The sequence below is a fragment of the Sarcophilus harrisii genome, chromosome 5 (genome assembly GCF_902635505.1).
Source record: "Sarcophilus harrisii chromosome 5, mSarHar1.11, whole genome shotgun sequence".
Classification (NCBI taxonomy): domain Eukaryota; kingdom Metazoa; phylum Chordata; class Mammalia; order Dasyuromorphia; family Dasyuridae; genus Sarcophilus; species Sarcophilus harrisii.
The window spans coordinates 199,536,689-199,557,558 of record NC_045430.1 but is presented as its reverse complement, the minus strand read 5'-3'; the positions used below and the strand labels follow the sequence as shown (position 1 = coordinate 199,557,558).

The following is a 20,870-nucleotide window of genomic DNA, read 5'->3' as shown; positions in this document are numbered from 1 at the left end:
GAGATGGTTTCAGAAAAGCTTGGGAAAACTTATCTGAACTGATGCATAGTAAAGTGGATTTCATCACAAGAGCACTGTTTGCAGTAATATCAAGATTGCAATGCTGATCAGTTCTCACCAATTCAATGATCCATGACAATTCCAATGGTCTCCTGATGAAAAAATAGTAACCTCTCTAGAGAAAGAACTAATGAACTCTGAGTGCAGGCAGAAGTATTTATTTTTCATTTTCTATTTTTTTTTCTTTTTCCTTCTTGGGTTATTTTTTGTTGTTGTTGCAACATGGGTGCCTGACAGAGCACTATCCTAACCCCACCAGGGGGTGTTAGCACAATCCCTACCTAATTTCTGGATAAGAAGACCAGCTGCTTCTCTGCTTTCCAGAAGCTTGAATTTTGTAAATGCTCGGGGAATCAGCCACATACACTGCTGCATCATATTGCATTGGGCCCTCATTTCTTTCATACTTTCCAATCCCTACTATTTTGTGAAAATCATCCTGAGGGGTGGGGCTCTGCATATCCCTCACAAAGGTTTTTGCCAAGTCTGCAAAGAGAGTCATCCATTGCAGACATTCCCCTGGTGTAAGGCAGACCTTAGCAATAGTCTTCCTCCAATCATTCAGGGTTAGTATATTGCTGGAGGCTAGGAGAGCCAACAGCTCCTTAACACAGGAGTTATGTGTGTGTTAACTGCCTTTTTTAGTTCTTTAAATTTTTTCCACTCTAATAGGGCCCACATCTTTCCTGGGGACCATCAAACAGGACAAGCTTTTAGCCTAGTTCTTGTTTCCTGGTCCCCTTCATTCACTGCCTTCTGTAACATCCGTCCTAATTCTGTCTGTAAATCTATCCACTTCCTGTTTCTTTCCCACTGCCTCTTCCTGCTTGCTTTACTATTCTATAAATTTCTTTCCCTAGCACCTTCTGATCTGGGACCCTAACAAAAATCTGTCCCATCTTTCTTCTCAGACCTATCAGTCTTGAGATCTTGTCTCCCTTCCCATTATCATGATGGGGGAACCCTGCAACTGTCATGACTAAGGGGAGAAAAACTCTCTTCTGGGACAGGCCCACCTCAGGGAATCAAAATAAAGTGGTTTCATTGTTATCTTGGTGGGACTAGTTGAGTCCAGGTCCACTCCTACTTAGCCCCAGCTGGAGATCTGGACCTGATATTCTATTGAGCTGAATATTGGCTCAGGACCACTCCCAGTAAGTGGTCTCCTTCTACTGGCTTGGGGGAAGTAATCTCATTCAATTGAAATTTAAGTCTCAAATCTCTTTTAAAGGGCAACTTGGGGCTCATTTCTTTGCAGAGGCCTAAAAGCAGGACCATGCCTTGTTAAGGAACCCCTCTGTCTCCCTGGCATAGCTGCCTGACAGGACCCTGCCCACTGAGAAGACACCCTCTTTTCTCAGTGTTAACACCTCTCTTTATCTCTCTCTCTCTCTGCCAGGATTTCTTTGTTAGACCTTTACTTCTCTATTCAGGACTTTGCCACTGAGGAAGTCAACCTCCTAGCAAAAGGTGACTTCTCAGTACCAATAAACTTCTTTTTGCCAGTATATATTTTTGGGTTTGTGAATTCTTTCACATTGGACCTGTGCCAACCAGAAGAGGTTCCCACAACTCCTGGACTTAATCCTGCCCCACGTTTGGGCACCATTTGTGCTAGACTATCTGAGCACTATCCTAGGATGCCAGTGACATACTCACCAGTCTTCAGAAACCACCCGGACACACACAGAGACGAGCTAATCTTGAGGTGCAAACAGCCTATCTTTATTTAATAATTCTCTCAGCAGGGGTTAGCAGGAAGCAAGAATGAAAGAATACAAGAACAAGTGTGCCCGTGTATTCAGCTAAAAGCTGACGATTTATGCTTCCTCACTTCTAGGATTACTCTGTGTCCAACCCACTAAGTACTGGGTAGGTGGATCCACAGAAGGGAAACACCTGGAGTTAGTGCTGTGTCTCAGGAGGAGATCTAGGAAGAGGACACACCACTCACCACCTCAAGGAACCTATTAGCAGTTCCTTTAACACCGCCATCCACAACCTCCTGCCTCAGAGGCCAAGTCCCTTTTTACCTCTTGGGCTGCTATACCAGCTGACATGGTGTTCAGTCTCCATGACACATCTCAAAGAGAGAGCAGTGCCTCATCAGCCCTAACTGACTTGGATAATATGGATGCATGATTTGTGTCACTTGAAATGTATAATGGATATCAGGGAAAAAAATTGGAACATAAAATTTAAAAATGAATTTAAAAAGTTAAATAATAAGAAGAAATTATAATATAATAATAAGAAAAAATATAATATAATAATAAGAAATAATAAGAAATTTTAAACAAAATATTACTCATTTGGACCTCACAATATCTTTGGGAGTAGATGTTGTTATTATCCCCATTTGACAGTTGAGGAAACTGACAATAGAGAATGATTTGTCTGGGGTCACATAGCTAAGGATTGTCTAAGGGTGAATTTAAACTCAAATAGTCCTGATTCCAGGCTCAGCCCCCCCCCCCCCCCCATCCCTGCACTACACAGATGATTCTAGTATGAGGGGAGGAACACGGGCTGAGTTGGGTTCACTCTAAAAGGGCAAGGAGACTTTCTCTTCTGGAACTAGTCTTGAACCCTGGCCTTGGCTTAAGGCCTGAGGCATCAAGACTTTTAATCATCATTATTTTAAAAACTCCAAATAGGCATAAACTGTCTTTCATCTCTCCGTTCCTTTAAATTCTCGGGGTTTTTAATTTTATTTCTTTCTTCCTCCTCGAACACTTGGTTAGGATCTGATTAGAAAAATGATGGTTAAGAATAAAATAAAGTTCTGGGTCCTTTAAGTCTCCCTCCTCTGCTGTGATCTGTAAAAAATAAGTGAAAGAAGAATGAATGACTGCTTTTTGTAGACAATTGTAATAATCTCAGCATGACATGCAGGTGACCCTTAGATCCTTAAAGGCTATGCCCATGGAGTACCAGCTGAGACAGGTTCTACAATCTGGGCAAGTTTTGAGTATCAACTAACTCTCTATTATCCTAGTAATATTCATAGATCCTTGTCAGCAGAATGAAAACCATCGCCAGTAGTGGTGACTATTTGGGAGGGAAGAAGAAATGGGAAATGGGATTTCTTAGAATTCTATAACTGCAAAGGCCAACCTTTCTCTGGGGAATAAACTATTGCTTGTTGGAGAGCATATGCTCACCTATGCACAATTATACATAGCCCTATTATATACAGCTACATTAATCAGTGAGTTTTTTCCTCCTTGCTAGGATCTTTATTTGATAAGGGAATACATTCCTTCCTCCCCTAAAGAGTATGAATTATTATACATACTTAGAATCACCAAAGAAGAAATTATTATACATACTTTGAATCACCAAAGAAGAAAGTTGCAATTATCTCCAGTAGTAGACCTTTTATTTTTTCTTTGGAAAAAAAAAAATCTAACTTCTACCAGTACTCTGTTAGAAGATTCATGACCATATTAATTGGCTATTATTCTGTTTCCTAGGTCATTTAGATATTATGAAATTAACATTTTTACACTAAAAAAAATGTACCCCAAATTAGAAGGGAAACACAAAATTGGGAAATGATTTTTACAGCAGAATTCTCTGATAAAGGTCTTATTTCTCAGACACAAATGGAACTGTATCAAGTTTGTAAAAATATGAGCCATTCTCCAATTGACAAATAGTGAAAGGATATAAACAGGATATATTCACAAGAAGAAATCAAAGCCATCAACACTCACATTGAAATGCTCTAAATCACTCATAGAGAATTGTAAAGTAAAACAACCCTTATGTGCTATTGCACACCTATCAGATTAGCTAACAGGACAGTAGAGGAAAATAACAAATGCTGGCATAAAAGAGGGACACTAATGGCCTGTTGCTGGAGCTGTGAGATGGACCAAGCATTCTAAAGAACAATTGGAAACTATGCCAAAAGGGCAATAAAACTTAGCATTCCTTTTTATCTACCAATACATCTGCTAGCTCTATTCCAAAAGAAATTAAAAAGGGAAAGGATCTATATCAAAACATAATTTATAGCAGAATTTTGTTTTTTGTTTTTTGTTTTTGTGGTGGTGATGGTGGCAAAGTATTGCAAACTGAGAAGATGGCCATCAGTTGCAAAAGGGCTGAACAAGTTGTGGCATATGATTGTGTTTGAATACTATTGTACTACATGAAAGAATAGAGAGATGGTTTCCAAAAATTCTGGAAAGACTTACCTAAATGGATGGTATAATAAAGTGAATATCAGATGGAGAACATCACCTGCAATTACAAGATTGAAATGCTGATCAGTGGTGAAGGATTTAGCTATTTTCAACAATCTAATGATCCATGACAATTCCAAAAAACTCCTGATGAAAATGTTATTCTCAGAAAGAACTAACAAATTCTGAGTGCAGATAGAATTACATATTTTTTCCTTTTCTAAAATTTTTCTTGTTTTTCCTTTGTTTTATGCAACATGACTAATATGGATGTATGATTTACATGACTTCAAAGCATACTAAGTATATTGTTTGCTTTCTAAAATAATTTAAGTGATTAGGAAACTAAAAAATTGAAATGCAAAATAAAGCAAAATGAATTTTAAATAATAAATAGTGAAAATGGAAAATTTAACAAAATAAAATAAAATAGAAAACAAGAGGCTTTTTTTTTTTTCTGCATCACATAATCTAAGGTAGCAACCCAAAGCTTTTCTATCACTTAACAGATGATTGGTAAGTTTCCTTTACAGATTGTCTATCAGGTTTTGTAACTGTCCTGACCAGTCAAGAAGGTATCTATATCTTCTCCAGTTAACTGCAGGGATAAGTATCCATCTTGACCTAAATGGCCTATATGACCATGTATCATAGATAAGTTCCCTATATCTCCCTCAGCTAATCATGAATAACTGAGGGAATTTTCAGTTCTATATGCTCATCAACTCAAGCAATTCTTGTGCTTATACATTCTAACACTCAGATCTCAATAATATTTTGGTTGTCATTTACTAGCATTCCGCAACAACCTCCTCCCCCAAATTAGCTGTCTGAAACTGGATTTCATGATAAGTCTTTTCACCTCAAGATCCACCTCCCTATCTATTATTAAGCCCAACAACCTCCTTGAAAAGTCTGTCAAGGTACATAAGATGGCAGATAGGAATACATTGACAGAAGTATTCCCATTGCTTCCAAAAAACAGTTCTGCAATGTGGAAAAGAGAAAGACATCTCAGACTTCCCAAGAAGATATTACACAGAAGATATATGAAGTAGCAAGGACTCAGAAGAGATGACCATGATGCTCATTTTATTATATTAAAGAACATTGTAAAATTCTCGAATCAGGAAACATAAGCTGATTTTCATTGGAAAAAATACATTTGTGTCAAAGATAATTTGTATATACCTGGAATAATAACCATTGCTCAGAAAAAAATTGGAGAATGGCTGTCAATTGTGATTATTTTCAATAGTAAGACTTTCAGACATTCTAAATTGAATTGAATTGGAATTAGTAAATCTCTTATCTCCCTGACATTCTTCTGGGAGGGGTAGGAATAAAATTTGATTGCTCAGACAGCTCCACTTAAATGGACCCTTACAAACTGTAAATAAGTCTCTTAGAGTCTGAGACTCTGTAATTTCATTGAGGAGATTGTATGAGTCAATGAAATTATCTGATCAATCCCAGCAGCCCTTCAAATATTGCAATAATGAGGAATAAATATGCTTTTGTATTATAGTTGCTAAAAAAAAACCCTTACCAAATATAAAACCTTCATCTTTAGCAAAGGGTGTCCTCACTGGGTCACTCTTGTCACTTCTGTGACCAGTCCAGCCGCCATCATACACAGCAGAAACTCGAAACCTGTACACAGTCCCAGGAGTCAATCCAACAATGCCCCAACAATTCACATCACATCCTGTTCTGTGTTCATACCATTTTCCTTTCCTCTCTTCATCTGCAGCCTCAGCTTCCTCTTTATACTCTATTTTATATTCCTTGATCTTGTCATGTACTCCACAAAAATCTGCCCACGGCCAGACTAGGATTACATAATCTGCTCCTGCAATGAAAACCTTTGGCTTCCCAGGATGGCAGGGTGAGGGAAGTGTCTCCACAGCAATGCTCACATCACTGCTCTCACTGAGTCCCAGCTCACAAACCTCAGCACATCTAAACACATAATCTGTGCAAGGCTCAAGGCCATTCACTTTGAGGACCTCTGGCTTTCCAGAAACAGGGATGACAATCCAATCCTCTTCCCCTAGAACCTGGTACTCTACTTGATAGCCAGTGATCTCCTTGCTCTCACATGATGGGGTTAGTATGAGCTCAACACTGTCTTCTGTGATCTTAGCTATCTGGGGAGGAGGAGGTTTGACTGGAAGCTCAAAGTTGGAGCTGACCTGCAGTCCCTTTTCATAGAGATAAATGGAGACCCCCTGCTTTTGCTTCTCCTGGTCTGGGACAGATGCCACAATGAACTGAGTCTTCTCCATGGAATGATTGGCCCTGGCAAATGCTGAAAAGGATTCTGCCAATTGTAAGGCTTTTCTCCTTGTCTCTTTGTCCTTGACCCAAGAGGAATATGGCTTTTGCTCACAATCAGAAGTGAATGATGCTGGATCCCGAAGCCACTGTTTCCAATCTGCTAAGTAGGATTCCTCCTGCAAAGAGGTGAATGCAAACACCAGGACAAATCTGTGGGGAGAGCCTAATATTACACTGTCCAATTCATTCTGGTCAGCTATGACCTGCAGCTCCTTCAGAAGGGTGAGGTAGGACTTTATCACCTTCATCTCAAAGAGCTTCTCACCTAGAAATTCTGAGAGTCTCCTGGTGCTGTATGGGGACTGGCTTTCCTTAAATAAAATTCTGGTTAGCTCATCTACCTCTGCTCTGCCCGCCCGGATCAAGGGTAGTACCTTCGCTATTTTCTTCTGTAAAAGCTGTCTGTGCTGCCTATTTAACTCCTGGAAAAGCCTGATCTTTTCCTTGGTTGCAGAAAAGACTGAGAGATCTGGTGCCTCCAGCATGTCATTGCACCTCATGTCACACTCACATAATTTCTCCAGAGTGTCCTGGGCTTCCCATACCAAGTTCATGCTGATTCCTCGAACCAGCTTGGCAGCCTTGGAGCTCAGCTTCTCCAGAGGGTACAACCAGACTTGGAGGGGCACCCCACGGCCCTTAAGCAGCTTAGGAAGGGAGGCATAGACTTGTACTGCATCTTCATAAGTCACTGGGTTGGTCTCAAGAACAAAATCCCCATAAAATTTACAGCTGAACCCTTTAGTTGATCTTATGTCTCTCTCTTCCATTTTGATCTCTGCCCCAATTTGTACTGATACTAGGGGAATCTTCGTTATAGCAGCTTTCAACATTCCTTCGGATTCCTTGACATTTTTATTGGAGGAAACTTTTTGATCAAACACAAAGAAAGCCTGGGCCCCATAGAGCACTGCAGTGACCACATGGGTGGCAGTTCCATTATCAAACACACCCTGGTAGGAAATGTTCTCATCTCCCAGGTGGCTCATTGTTAGGTGGGAATACTGGGTAGTTGTAATGTACTTGAGAGTGACCCGGGCTTGCTGTTGGGAGGTCTTGGTATCACATAAATATTTGCCAGAGCCTCCTATTTCAATCAGGTCCCCAAGGACACTTGCTTTCAGCTCTCCAGTGATGTTCATGGCATTGGTCTTTTCCTCCATGGAGTCAGAGGTGATGATGTCAAACTCAGTCTTGCATTGATCTTCTGTGGTCACATTTCTCCCTAGAGTCTCCTTGTCCCATAAAGTGACACCTAGAATGGGACAGAGACATTAAAGAGGAAATGGCAGATTGCAGGGGGCCACAGCCTCCTCACTGATAAGGCATAAAATTGTATATAGGTTATACATGTGCAGTCATAAAAACATATTCTATTTGTCATGTTATATATTCCACACTGCAAGCCTCAGACTTATCAAGGGAAAGTGATAACATGCCTCCCCAAACACATTCCCCTTAATCCTTCATCCTGCACCATCATGTCTTTCTTTCTCCTTCAAGGCTGCTCTTTAACTTTATATTAAGCAGACTGGTTAACATGGAAAATGCCTTGGATATGTGTGTGTGTGTGTGTGTGTGTGTGTAACAGTTTGCACCAACATCTCCCAACACAGTGTATCTGACTCACCTATGTCTCTGACCTTCTCTCTGAGTAAAAGGCTTTTTTCACAACCTTGGTATTCTCATTCTTCGATCTTGCAAAGATTGCTTCTCTTTTTAATCTTTACCTTCTGAGGTTGAATCAGCCCCTCCTCTCCCTGCCCTCTTCAGATATCCCCAATCCCTCCTGGCTTGGATTTGCCACTGCATCTCCCTTCAGAACAACATGATCTCAGAGGGTTCTAACATCCAGAAAAAAGCTGACATATGCTAATCACTTTTATGGTCTCTGAATCTCACTTTCTGACCGATAATTTTACACTAAAAGAACTCTTGCCTAACGCTGCCTTCTCCTGATATTTGGAACAAGGCTGTGCATTCAAGAGAGTAATTACCAGGGATGAGGGTATCTGAGCGACAATCATATAGTGTTCCCAGATGTAAGGGACGACCAAGGGCTGGGATCTCCATTGTGCTCTTCCAGGTCAGGTTTGTAGGAGCTTCTTTCTCTGCCATTTATCTGATGAAAAAATTGAGGTCTAGGGCAGTTATCAGGGAAGTCACTCTCTTACAGGCTCCAAAGAGAAATGCCCCATTCTTCAGTGACAAAGCTCTCCCAGTTCCTGTTAGACAGGAACCCTCTAGGGAGATAGTGACTGTTCTAAGATGGAAAAACATCAGGATTGTATGGAACTCACAGGGCAGCCAGACACGATAGGGCGAGGTGATCAGTTAAGAGAAAACTTTAGAAAATGAAGATCCCTCTCTTACATGTTCTCACATCCCACCTGGACAGGTAGATTGCTAAAGTGGATAGAGAGCTGTCTGGGTTCAGAGTTGGGGTTGGGTTCAAGATTTCCACCACCTGACATTTGCCACCTTGTCCAGGTCATGTTCTGACCTCATTCCCTTCTCTCATCTGCACCTGCTCAAGGGTCAGGAGTTGCCTACCAAGAACCACTGCTGAGCCTCTGGCCAACCCTGAGTGCCCTGACTCTGATTCTCATCCCCAATCTAGAAGAAGGGTATGACTGAGACTTTCAAACCCCCAGGACTTTGGCTCTTTATTTATCTCTGTCATAGAAAAGGGTTCTCTAGATTTATAATTATTGTTCATCCTTCTTTCTCAAAGAGGAACAATATGTCATGAAATCATGATGTCAGACATCTCAAGACAATCTTGAGATTGTCTGGCACTTCCCACCTTTTCCTTAAATTTTTTTCACTGTATCCATAGTTTTCATTTGAGGAGAGAAATCCTGGTGAGGAAACTCCTTCTACCAGTATAAGTCAGCTCACATTCTGCAATCTCCAGCTTTAGTAAATTTGCTGCAACAATGAGAAGTTAAGTGATTTGTCTAGGTTATTTACCATATGTCAGACATGGGTCTGGTATCCTTCTACCAGAATTCTTTGTTTTCTTGTTCCCTTGTTCCCTACCTCTGAGGCCAGCTCTATGCACTGCCCCACAATGCTTTTCATTTCCCTGTTTTAGATAAGGCTGATTATAAAATGACACCCATCATTTATAGATAGTGTGGTATTCAAACATCAAAACACACAGGTTTGTGACAGATAATTAAGATCAACTTTTATAAGATTGCAGGAAGTATGGGATTGGGGATCTATCTTCTCTTTAAATTTTAGGGCCCAAGAAGAAGGTACAAGAATTCAGCATGTAAAAATGCTCTTTCTCTGTCAGCATAGTGCCTATAAGAGGTGTTGTAAGAATTTTAATACAGATTCAGATACTCTTTGAGACCTGAGCCTATTCTGGAGCATAATAATAAAACCTGGGTTTTTCCATCTGTAATCTCTATATTGTCGCTATTGTGGATGTGAAGCATTAGCCACAGTGGGATCTCAGCATTTTCTCCCATAAGAGATCACAATCCTAAGAAGACTTTATGAAGTTAAAAACATATTTGCAAAGCCTGACTTCTGTGCACATGTCCAAACAGGGGACAGGAAATGGCATCTGGAAATAAGCTTTCCTTATGCACCCTGTAAACCTGTACACACACACACACACACACACACACACACACACAAAAAAAAAAATCAGAGCAGCTACGTGATCAGTGAATAAAGTGAGGTATATTATTTAGGGTCGACAAATGACAACCAGGCTGACCTATTCTCCTAAAATGTCTTCCTTACTCTTCCTGAATGGTGGGTCCATATTTTGGGTTCAGCATTGCCTCCTCCCCCAACTACTTTTTAAGAAGACAAATACTTACTGGGTAGGATAATAAGACACTGTCACAGCAACACTTCTGTAGGAGTTTCCTGAGAGTTTAAATGACTTTAGTCTCTGACAGGAGAAATGGGGCAGCACTCAGACTTATGCATCCTTGTTTCCTTCCTAGTGATCCAAGTTTCAACTGAGTAATGACCCCGACTTGACTCTATGGGAAGGAGACTGGTTTGTTCTTTCCTTCAGATTTCCTGATTAAGGGCAGCTTTCCTTTCTCACCCACTACCCCTTAAGAACAGCCCTCACTCCCAAAGTTGGCAAAGTGTGAAAGAACAACCATCCACCTGAGAAGGGCTTGTCTACTAAGAGCTAAACCTACTGTTTTGTGGGAAATGAAGAGCAGTCTTCACACATTTACTTCTCCCCTGACTCAGCAGGAGTCAAAGTTAAAGCCTTACGCAAACTGAGAAACAAAGCAGACTGCCTGAGAAAGGGATTTTTGAGGCCAGGACAGAAGAGGTAGCCTCCCCCCAAAAAATGCCAGCAACCCCTGACCTGATCAATCCAAGCACTAGGGCTGGAAGAAAATGCACAGGCTTCTGCCTCCTCCTCACAGAGCTGAGCTTTCCTTTCAGTGGTGATGTAGCATGGGTGTGAGGTGTGTGTGTGTGAGCAACAAAAGACAGACTAAGAAAGAAGAGAAATGGGGGGAAACGAAAGTTGTCTGAACTAGAGACTGCCCATTTCCTGGAAATACGGAAATTAAGAAAAAGAGATGTCTGACATCATGGCAATGGGTGTTGTCCTGCCTGCTGAGCCCTTCTGAGTCAAGAGGCTCCTTGAGCTGAGGAAACAGGAATTGGATATTTGTGCTGGGCACAAAACACTATGGACTCTGGACTCACATATAATCAGTTCTTCATTATCAGCCTATACAATAACTAGGCCTTTGCTCATTCACACTCTCTCCTCTGTCTCTTTCCCTTTGGGCCATTTTCCTACTGAGATTCTCCTCTGACCATTATTTTCAAGCTCCTCCTTTCTCTCCATTAAAACCTTCTGACAAATGAACTTTCCCTCTCCTCTTACCCTAGAAACTATATTGGCCCTATAAGGCCATTGAGCAGTTTTGTGAGGAAAAGGAAAGAAAAGGAACTTTTGTGTAAAAGAGAAGAATTATCTTTTGAGAAGCCTAAGATGAGGAACTATTAACAAATGTAACTTTGGATGTTCAAAAGGAAGGTGAAAAAAACTTTTTTTAATAATTAAAAAAATGGTAGGATGTATGTGTGTGAAGAAATGGCTTTTCATTTGGAATTTTGGCAGTTTCAAATAGAAAGTTAACTATCTTTGATCTTCTCATTGCAGGCAGCCAGCTGACTAGGAAAACATCATTTTTAGACCATTACAGAGTAATGGTGCATAGGAAGAAATTATGACAGAGGCATCTGCCACAGTTCACAAACATTTGCCATTTGTTACGGCAAGTTGCTCAGGGGCCCAACCAAATATGCCTAAGCAAGGCAGAATCAGACATGATAAGCAATGTTCTTCAGGATTCAGGAACTGCTAGTCTCAGGATGGATGAGAAGAAGGGCAGGGTGTAGGGAGTAAGGGGAGGAAACTGGGAGCTTTTGAGAAGAGGCCAGAGAGGGATCAAGAAGGACCAGGTGGAGTCTAACTGGCTCCAGACTTCTCTAAAGATACTTTCAAGACCGGGTGAGTTAGAATTACTAACAATGGAGGACAGATGAGCTGAGGAGTTCAGGCTTCATGTCAATCTGAAATTGTGAGTGTCTAGTTCATATTGCTATTTTTAAAAGAACAGACTGTTCTCACTTTAAGTAAATTTACCACACTTTTATTTTTAAGATTTTGTTTTAAAAAAAAAAGCTGCATTCCCATTCTAATTTAAAAATCATGCAGGATTTCATAATGTGTAAGTGTTAGGAGAAGCTGCTAGTGCATATATTCAAGCAAAAAAAAAAAAAAACTTCCCAGAGTGCCTATGAAAAATAATTTATGCAATTCCCTACCTATAGAACTGAGCTATTTTATCAAAGAAAGTCATCTCAAATCGAAGTCTGTATGAAACGAAAAAACTCTTGTACACCTGCTCTTGTACACCACTCAGAAAATCCCAGAGCACTGAAAGAAGTCAGCAAGGCAACCTTAACTGTGCATTTGGATTGTAAAGCCTGCCAATTGTAAATAACTGTAAATCTGACCAATCCAAACCTTGAAGGGATGGGTAAACAACCTAAACTAACAATCTAAATCAGGGGTCCTCAAACTTTTAAAATAGGGAGCCAGTTCACTGTCCCTCAGACTGTTGGAGGGCCGGACTATAATAAAAACAAAAACTATGAACAAATTCCTCTGCATGCTGCATATATCTTATTTTGAAGTGAAGAAACAAAATGGGAACAAATATAATATTTAAAATGAAGTAAAGTTAAATCAACAAACTTACCAGTATTTCAATGGGAACTATCGGCCTGCTTTTTGCTAATGAGATGGTCAATGTCTGGTTCCATATTTGTCACTGCTAGTCGTAACAAGTGATGCAAGTGTGCATGTGTTAGTGTTGATCTGGTTGGAGATTTCAAATGTTTCATTCTAGAAAAATTCTTTCACAGACATAAGTGCTGCCAAAGATGGTTGCCATTTTGAGTGCATAGTTCCGAGATGAGGATATGTCTCAGAGGGGAGAGCTGCATAGAAATTATGAAGGCTGCTTGACTGAAATGCTTCTTTCAGAGAGTCACAATTCTGCAGTTCAGCCAGTTCCATTTGATAAATTGTATCCACATTTTCAATGTCAATACAAAATGGGTTATGGAAAAGCTGTATGTCCTGTTCATGGAGATGAAGCTCTTTAAATCTAAATTGGAATTCCTTTTGCAATTTTCCCAGTGAAGTCACACATGTTTTGTTTGGGAATGCAATCGGCGGTTTTTCCACTAATAGAGTTTGAGTTATGGGGAGATGGCAGAAGTTTTCCTCCTTCACTTGTTTGATGAGGAGGCCTAATTTTACTTCAAATGCTTTGACATGTGATTGCATATCACAGATGAGCTTCCCCTTTCCTTGAAGTTGCATATTGAAATTGTTGAGTAGCTCTGTTACATCTGTCAGAAAGGCAAGGTGCCATTTCCAAGGTGCCATTTCCATTCTGCATCATTGAGCTCTGGTACTTCTTTGTTTTTTGAAAACAGAAAAGTTGTAATTTGTGGAAATAAGTCATAGAAACGTTTCAAAACTCTCCCTCGACTCAGCCAATGGACTTCTGTGTGATATAGAACATCTTCATACTCAACATTTAGCTCAGACAGAAATTCCTGAGATTGTCTGTGATTTAGTGCATAGCTCTAATGAAGTTAACACAAGATACCACGATTTTCATAACAGAGTCCCGCTTCAGTGATTTACTACACAGCGCTTGTTGGTGGATGAGGCAGTGTATGGCTATTGGATGAGAATGGTTATGTTTGTTCATCTCTTGGTTAGACCCCACCATGCTAGGAGCACCATCAGTTGTCATGCTGGCTAGTTTAGCCCAGTACAGCTCCAAACCATTCATAGTTTGGCAAACCTTTTCATAGATATTCTCTCCTGTAGTTGTTCCTTTGATGCTTTGCAGTGCAGCAAGTTCTTCTATGACTTCAAAATAATCATTCGTCCCACAAATAAAAATTATAAGTTGTGCAGAATCACAAACATCATTGCTCTCATCGAGTGCCAAGAAAAAATGTGAAAATTTTTTATGGAGTTTTGCAAATGCTGATGCAGATTATCTCCCATTTCTTCAATCCTCCATGTAATTGTAGGTCCTGAAAGACTCACTGTACTAAATAAATTGGCCTTATTTGGACACATCTCTTTGGCAACAGAAAGAAGGCATTCTTTAACAAATTCTCCTTCCACAAATGGTCTGCCAGTGCGTGCTATTAGCTTGGCAACTTGAAAACTTGCTCGTAGTGATGAAATATTTAAGTGCTTCTGCTTCACAAAAGTATTTTGCTGAGTTGTCAATGTATTTTTCAGTTTTAATATTTTATTTTTTCTCACTTCTCCAACCAAACAATTATATTTATCTTTATGTTGAGTTTCATAGTGTTGATGCAAATTATATTCTTTGAACACAGAATATAGTGTCTGGCATTTCAGACATAAACTTTCCTTGTACTGCATGAAAAAGTAATCATAAGTCCACTGTTCTTTGAATATCCTACACTCTGAGTCAATGTTTCTTTTTCTTGACATCATTATTTCCTAGGGATTCCAAATTGCTATTAATAAAATACCTATATATATATATATGTACAGCGCAACAAAAACAATATGCCAGCAACAACTTTGCCACACAGAGACATACAGACTGCAACGCCCAACTTCCTCCAAGCTGCCTCAGTGATGTGATGCCCCCGTTTCCCACACTCTCTCCTGCTCTTCGCACTCCCACTTCCAACCTTCACTGCTGCAGTGAATTCCCCCTGCAGCAGCCGTGACATGCGCAGCATGCACTGTACATCCCCCATGCCTTTCTGTTGTGGTGGCTGCCATTACTGTACAAGGCCATAGGCCATCAGTTCTCTGTCTTCTGCATCTTTCTCCCTTCCCCACACTACATACCTGGGCCTGGGAACTCACCTCACTTTGGTATCGCCTCACACTCTGTCTCCGCTGCCTCAGCCCAGTGCCAGAAGTGTGCGTTGCTAATGTGAGTTTAGGTCAAACATCACTTCCAGTCTGATTTTGCCATAACCCAGTGGGCCGCATAAACGTCCTCAGCAGGCCACATCTGGCCCATGGGCCGTAGTTTGAGGACCCCAGCTCTACTCTGATCTCTTCTGTCCTTCCAGAGGTAGTAAGGCCTCTCCTCCTTGTAGCTCAGAGACTGCATACTGTTAAAAGTCCACACTGATGGAAATTCACATGGTTTACAAATCCTTTTCTTCCCAACAGTTCTCTGAAATAAGTGTGCTTCACAGTAAAACTGAGCCTTAGAGAGGCTGGTCAACTTTCTGGAGAACATGCAGCTAATAAGTATCAAAGCAGGGCCCTGGTCTTCTGGCTCCAATAGTACCCTACCCCAGTGCCTCAGCCCTACAGACAGACAGAACATAATCCAGAGTGGGGTCAGAGCCTGGTGTGGATAGGAGGAATGATACATGTATGTAGTAGCTTTGGCAGTATTAGTTGAGGATACAATCTATGAAACTTCTCTGAGAAAGAAAAGCCATAATTAAGCCTTGGAAGAGGTATCACTGCTTCTGTGTTGGCTTGGACAGAGACATTCAATGCGGCCAGTCAAAAATAATATTATTCCCTAACATGTATATAGCAGTTTCATATTTGCAGAGTATTGAGGAATGGCTGAGTAAGTTGTAGTGTATGATTATGATGGAATACTATTATATTGTAAGAAATAATAGCTGAAAAGACTTACATGAACTGATGCAAAATTAAGTGAGTGGAACCAAGAAAACATTATATACAGTAACAGCAAAATTATACAATGATTACTTCTGAATGAATTAACTCTGCTCAGTCATATAACAATCTGAGGAAATGCTAAAGGATTTTCAGTGAAAAATGTTACCCACTATCAGAAAAAGAACTGATGGAAAATGAAATAAAAATTTAAAAAAAATTTCTTTTGGGTGGGTTTATTTTTGGTCTGTTATTTTTCATTACTGCATATATATAAATTTTTACCTGAGGCAATTGCAGTTAAGTGACTTGCCCAGGGTCACACAGCTGGGAACTATAACGTGTCTGAGGCCAAATTTGAACTCAGGTCCTGCTGACTTCAGGGCTGGTGCTCTATCCAATACACCAACTACTGCCCCCATATATATCATCTTTTAAAATTTCCTATCTTTTAATGAGGAGGGAGGGAAGGAAAGAAGAGAACCTGGAACTGAAACTACTTCAAATTTTCAAATTTAACATTCAAATGAATGTTAAAATTTTGTTTAAAATGAATGTTTTTACATGGGATTAGAAAGATAAAGTTAAAAATAATAAATCAATAAATATTTACAAGTGCTTAGCAATTATTTTCTCATTTGATCCTCAGAAAAACCCTTGGACATAGGTACTATTATTATCATCCCAGTTTACAAGATGGGGAAATTAAGGCAAAAAGGGTTAAGGGATATGCCCAGTCTCACAGCTAGGATGTGCCTAACCCTAGATTGGGAATCAAGTCTCCCCCACTTCAGATCAAGTCTATTCAGATCCATCTATTCTCCCATCTGGCTACTGAGATGTGATTCAGGAAGTCAGAGTAACTGGGATAGAATGAAGTGGTTCTTTTAGATATTTCTTGTTATTCAGCAGTTTCTGACTCTTTCTGATGCCATCGACCAGAACTGTCCATGGGATTTTCTTGGAAAACATATAGCAGTGACAATCATTAACTATTCTATTGGATCCAGTTGTGTAGGATGTAGAAGACCCTTACCCAAAATGACTACTCAGAGATCACTCAAAATAGAAGGCAAAAAGGTTGTTTATTAAACCTCTAGAGGATGAGCCCTCCTACCATGAATTTTCTCTTTCCCTTATCTCATGATAGAATAGCTCATTCTCTGGAGGTTTAATAAACAACCTTTCTGCTTTCTATTTTGAGTGATCTCTGATTAGTCATTTTGGGTAAGGGTCTTCTACGTCCCACACAGTTGGGGGCTCATCCAGGATGGGGTCTTTGGGGGAGAAGGCTATGTGCACCCTAAACAGGGACAAGTGCCCACGGAGTAGTTTTCTCCATGGTCTCTGGCTCTGGATGAGCAGCCTCCCCCCCTCTTAGACAATGACCCAAGGCAGAGATTCTCAGTGGAACGCAAAATTGAAGATTGAAGGAAGTAGAGTCCTGATGGCCAGCATCGCAGCCTGAAAGATATTTACTTGTGTAAACTCGAGGTAACACTATTGGGAGTCTGGGGGTTTATTGGCTGGGTTGAGGGAGACAACGAGGGATTGGCCCTCCTAAATTTGTTTTTGTGTTGGGACTGCTTTAGACCCCAAGGAAAGGACTTTCTGAGAAGGCTCTCGGGTGACTTCAGGGCATGAGGGTAATGAAAGGCCTCTGCCAACTCCTGGAATGGGTCCAAGGTGGTAAAATGGGATAGAAGCAGTCCAAGAATTTGTATCAGGACATTAGCTAGGGAATTCAAGACTGAGATGAACTTCCCAGATATCAAAGGGAAGAAAACTGGGAGGATGTTCCCAGGACTATTTGGGTATATCAGACTTAAATCTGCATATAAAAGGTGAAAATCGCATTCTACATGTATCTGTGTGTTTATGTCTGCTTTGCATTTTGTTCTGTGTTAAAAGTTAGCAAGCTTGTAAAGGTAAGAATTCAGCCTCTGTGCTACAGGCTTAGAAAAATATCAGGCTGAATTGTTGGAATTCATTCAGAGTGGCAATTCTTTCAGAGTGGTCCAGAACGTATTGGTCTTAGATCATGGTAAGGTAATTTGGGAACTACTTTTGGGCTTCTCAAGAAAAGAAAGTCTTTTTCTTTCTCTCCCTCTGCCTCTGGCTGACTGCAGCAGTTTTATGGGAAAGGGGGGAGAGAGGGTGAAAAAATAAAACATAGATTAAAAGTTTGGAAAGTTTTGAGAAAATAAAAAAGCTCCTGTAAACAAGGGACCTTGTTTACAGAACTCAGGCTTGTGGAATCCTGCTAGGGAAAAAAAATCTCAAGGTAAAGCAAGGATTGGTGCTTTACTCTTTCCTGGCTTACTAAAGAAAAGAAGTTTGAATAGAATATCTAGATAGATTTTAGGAAATTTCATAAACTAAAGTACTGGTTAATTTTAAAATAACTTTAAATTGGTATGTGTGTTAAGATTGGAAACTTAAGATTGGAAATAAGAAACTGCAGATATTGGAAGGGGGAAATAAAAATAGAGCGAGAATGGTAAATAGCTGAACATGGAGGCTCTCTGACCTGTTGGACCAGTGGGGAAACTAGGCATGCTTCTAAAAAGAATGAAATATTTTTCTCCCAGGAGAAGAAAGAAAAATCATTATTAGCAAGTTTGCTTCCATGGAATTAGAGAACAGAAAGTTTAAGAAGGATAAACTTGGTAATTGTTTGTCTGCAACATTTGATTAAGAGTTTTGGGAACTTTCTATATTTTAAAGAGGTACCATAATCTTGAAATAGGGGGAAATAATTTTACTGTTGCCTTGCACATGTTAGATTTATTCTGAGTATAAAATCTTAAGAATTGTTTGAATATTGAGGCCTTTATAACTGAAGAGAAAAACTTTTTTTTTTGCTTTATTGTTTGGTTGGACTTCAAATTAAAATATAGGTTATTAAACAAAATGCCAGTAGCTTACCTTAGGGGAAGTTGTGTTTGTATCTCCCTACTTAAATGGTATATTGCTTTTTTAAAGTATTGGGTAATTTGTAAACTATATTATAAGTTTTATGAAATTTGGTTCAAAGTTAATTGTGAATCTTGAAGTTTAAAGTTTAAAAAAAAAGGTGATTTAAAGAAAAGGGAAAAGAAAGATTGATATACAAAGCAATTAATTTAAATGGAGCATCTAGTCAGAAGGTTTATTGGTTTGGGAGTGTGTAAAGTATGTCAGAGAAGGTTGGAGCAAGTAGACATTGAGAGGAGAGAGATGGGACAGGAGAATGAAGGTGCTTTAAAAAGGATCGATCAGTAGGAGCAAATGATTTCAAGAAGAAATCAGTGGGAAAAAGAAGGAACTGATTGGAAAGGGTAGTCACACAGAGACGGCTGTGAGACAGGATCTGTTTTTGCTGGGGAGAGCAGCAGTGTAGGTACTGCAGCTCTTTGATTCCGCTTGCTGAAGAAAGCAAACTGTGATTTAAAGGACAGCCTGCTCTTATAAGATGTTAATTAATTGAATGTTTGTTTCTTTAGATAGATAATGGTTATTAATATTAAAGAATATGATCAGAAATGTGATATATGATTTGAAAGGGTTATTTCAAAAAAGTTTAATTGATGTTTTCAGATTCTTTTAGGTGAAAATAGGAAGTTTCAATTAACTATATTGATGCCAATTATCTGAAAGGGACTCCAAGAATAAGTTTTTGCCTTCGTCCTTTTGAAAATGTTTTTGTTGTGAACAATATGTAGTGTGGGGTTTTTCTGTGTATTGAGTATTTTAAAAGAAAAATTATTGGTATAATATTCAAGTTATACAAGATTCAATATCTACTCGGGTATGTAAGAATTGTGTGAATTTTCTGGGATAAATTTCTTACTGTTACTGATATAAGGTCATGGTAAATAAGTGTTTGGGATTTATCTGAAATTTTGGAGATAAAATTTCTTGGCCTTATAATTAATACTATTTGGGAGTTTTAAAGCTCCATTCTCTTATGTGCTAAAGGTTGAGGTTTAACTGCTTATGTTATGTTATAGTTATGTTTTTGCATTTTTTCTTCCTGTGACTGATTTCTATGATCAGAGCAATGGTCAATAGAAACTATTAATGCAATTATGTCATACCTTGTTGTTTCTAATCTGATTATATGTAATCATTATATCCTAAATGTTTAGGCAAATAAGTATTTGGCCTGGTCATCTATTACTGGATATTTGTGTTTTGTTTTTAGAAGGTTTCTAAATGATAAGAGGACAATTAACAATGGTCTGTGAAATCTAACCACTGTTTTACTTACTGGGAATATAGCTGACTGCCGTTTGCCTAAAATATTCAGAAGGAGAGTGTGTAATGTTGTGCCTCAGTTTCCCTAGATTGTCATCTTTGTTAATTTATCTTGTATTTTTTTATATGTCTGCCAAATGTCAATCTGTTCTGTGATAACTATTTCCAAGACAGTTAGTGGAAGCAATTTTTTTTTTTTGGAAGCAATTTTTATGGTATGGACTTATTGCAATCAATGGTGTTATCCTGTTGCCACTATGTCTTCCCTGTATAATTACATTAGTAACCAGAATAGTTCAACGGTCCCTATCAAAAGTATTGCATACCAAAGATGGTATTAAAATGATGATTCTTCAGAGAAAAAGCTGGAATGTATTAGAGAGGGATGATCTTGATGGTGAGCTTGATAAACAATGTATAGATATGTTAACTGATTTTGAACAGTGTGTAAGTTCTTCATAGAAATGTGATAAAAATTATTTACATATTACAAGGGGGAATTGTGTAGAGTAGGGAGATAAGGTGAAGAACTTATAGGAATGTGTGAATTCTTTTTCTGTATTTTATTTTCATTATTTCTGTGTTTCCCCTATGACCTGTATAATAATATGTGCAGGCCTATATTTACTTGAGTCTTGGATAGCTGTAAACATATTTACCTAACCTGAGCTGATGACATTTATCAGTATTGGACATTTATCAATATTTAGTCTATTAGCTTGACCACTGTCTATTTAATTATCTGAAGCCTAAAGGCCTAATATTCTGTTTCCTAGAAATCAGGTGATTTCAGGGAAACAGAA

At 39.2% G+C, this 20,870-nt stretch overlaps 1 protein-coding gene across 2 annotated transcripts; it reads right to left on the bottom strand.

Annotated features, from left to right (window-relative positions):
- Nucleotides 1-2,336: 2,336 nt before the first annotated feature.
- On the bottom strand, nt 2,337-11,415 carry LOC105750729 (stonustoxin subunit alpha). 2 transcript variants are annotated; one of them, XM_023504969.2, is made up of 5 exons: nt 10,436-11,415; nt 8,591-8,715; nt 5,803-7,848; nt 4,266-4,311; nt 2,337-2,879 (listed from the first exon to the last, which is right to left on the bottom strand). In XM_023504969.2, exons 2-5 carry the CDS (start codon nt 8,709-8,711, stop codon nt 2,855-2,857), a joined length of 2,238 nt encoding a protein of 745 aa, XP_023360737.2. In that variant the 5' UTR covers nt 8,712-8,715; nt 10,436-11,415; the 3' UTR covers nt 2,337-2,854. The 2 variants fall into 2 exon arrangements, with proteins under 2 accessions (XP_023360737.2, XP_031795227.1); XM_031939367.1 differs by having other exon boundaries at nt 10,948-11,415.
- Between the last annotated feature and the right edge of the window lie 9,455 nt (nt 11,416-20,870).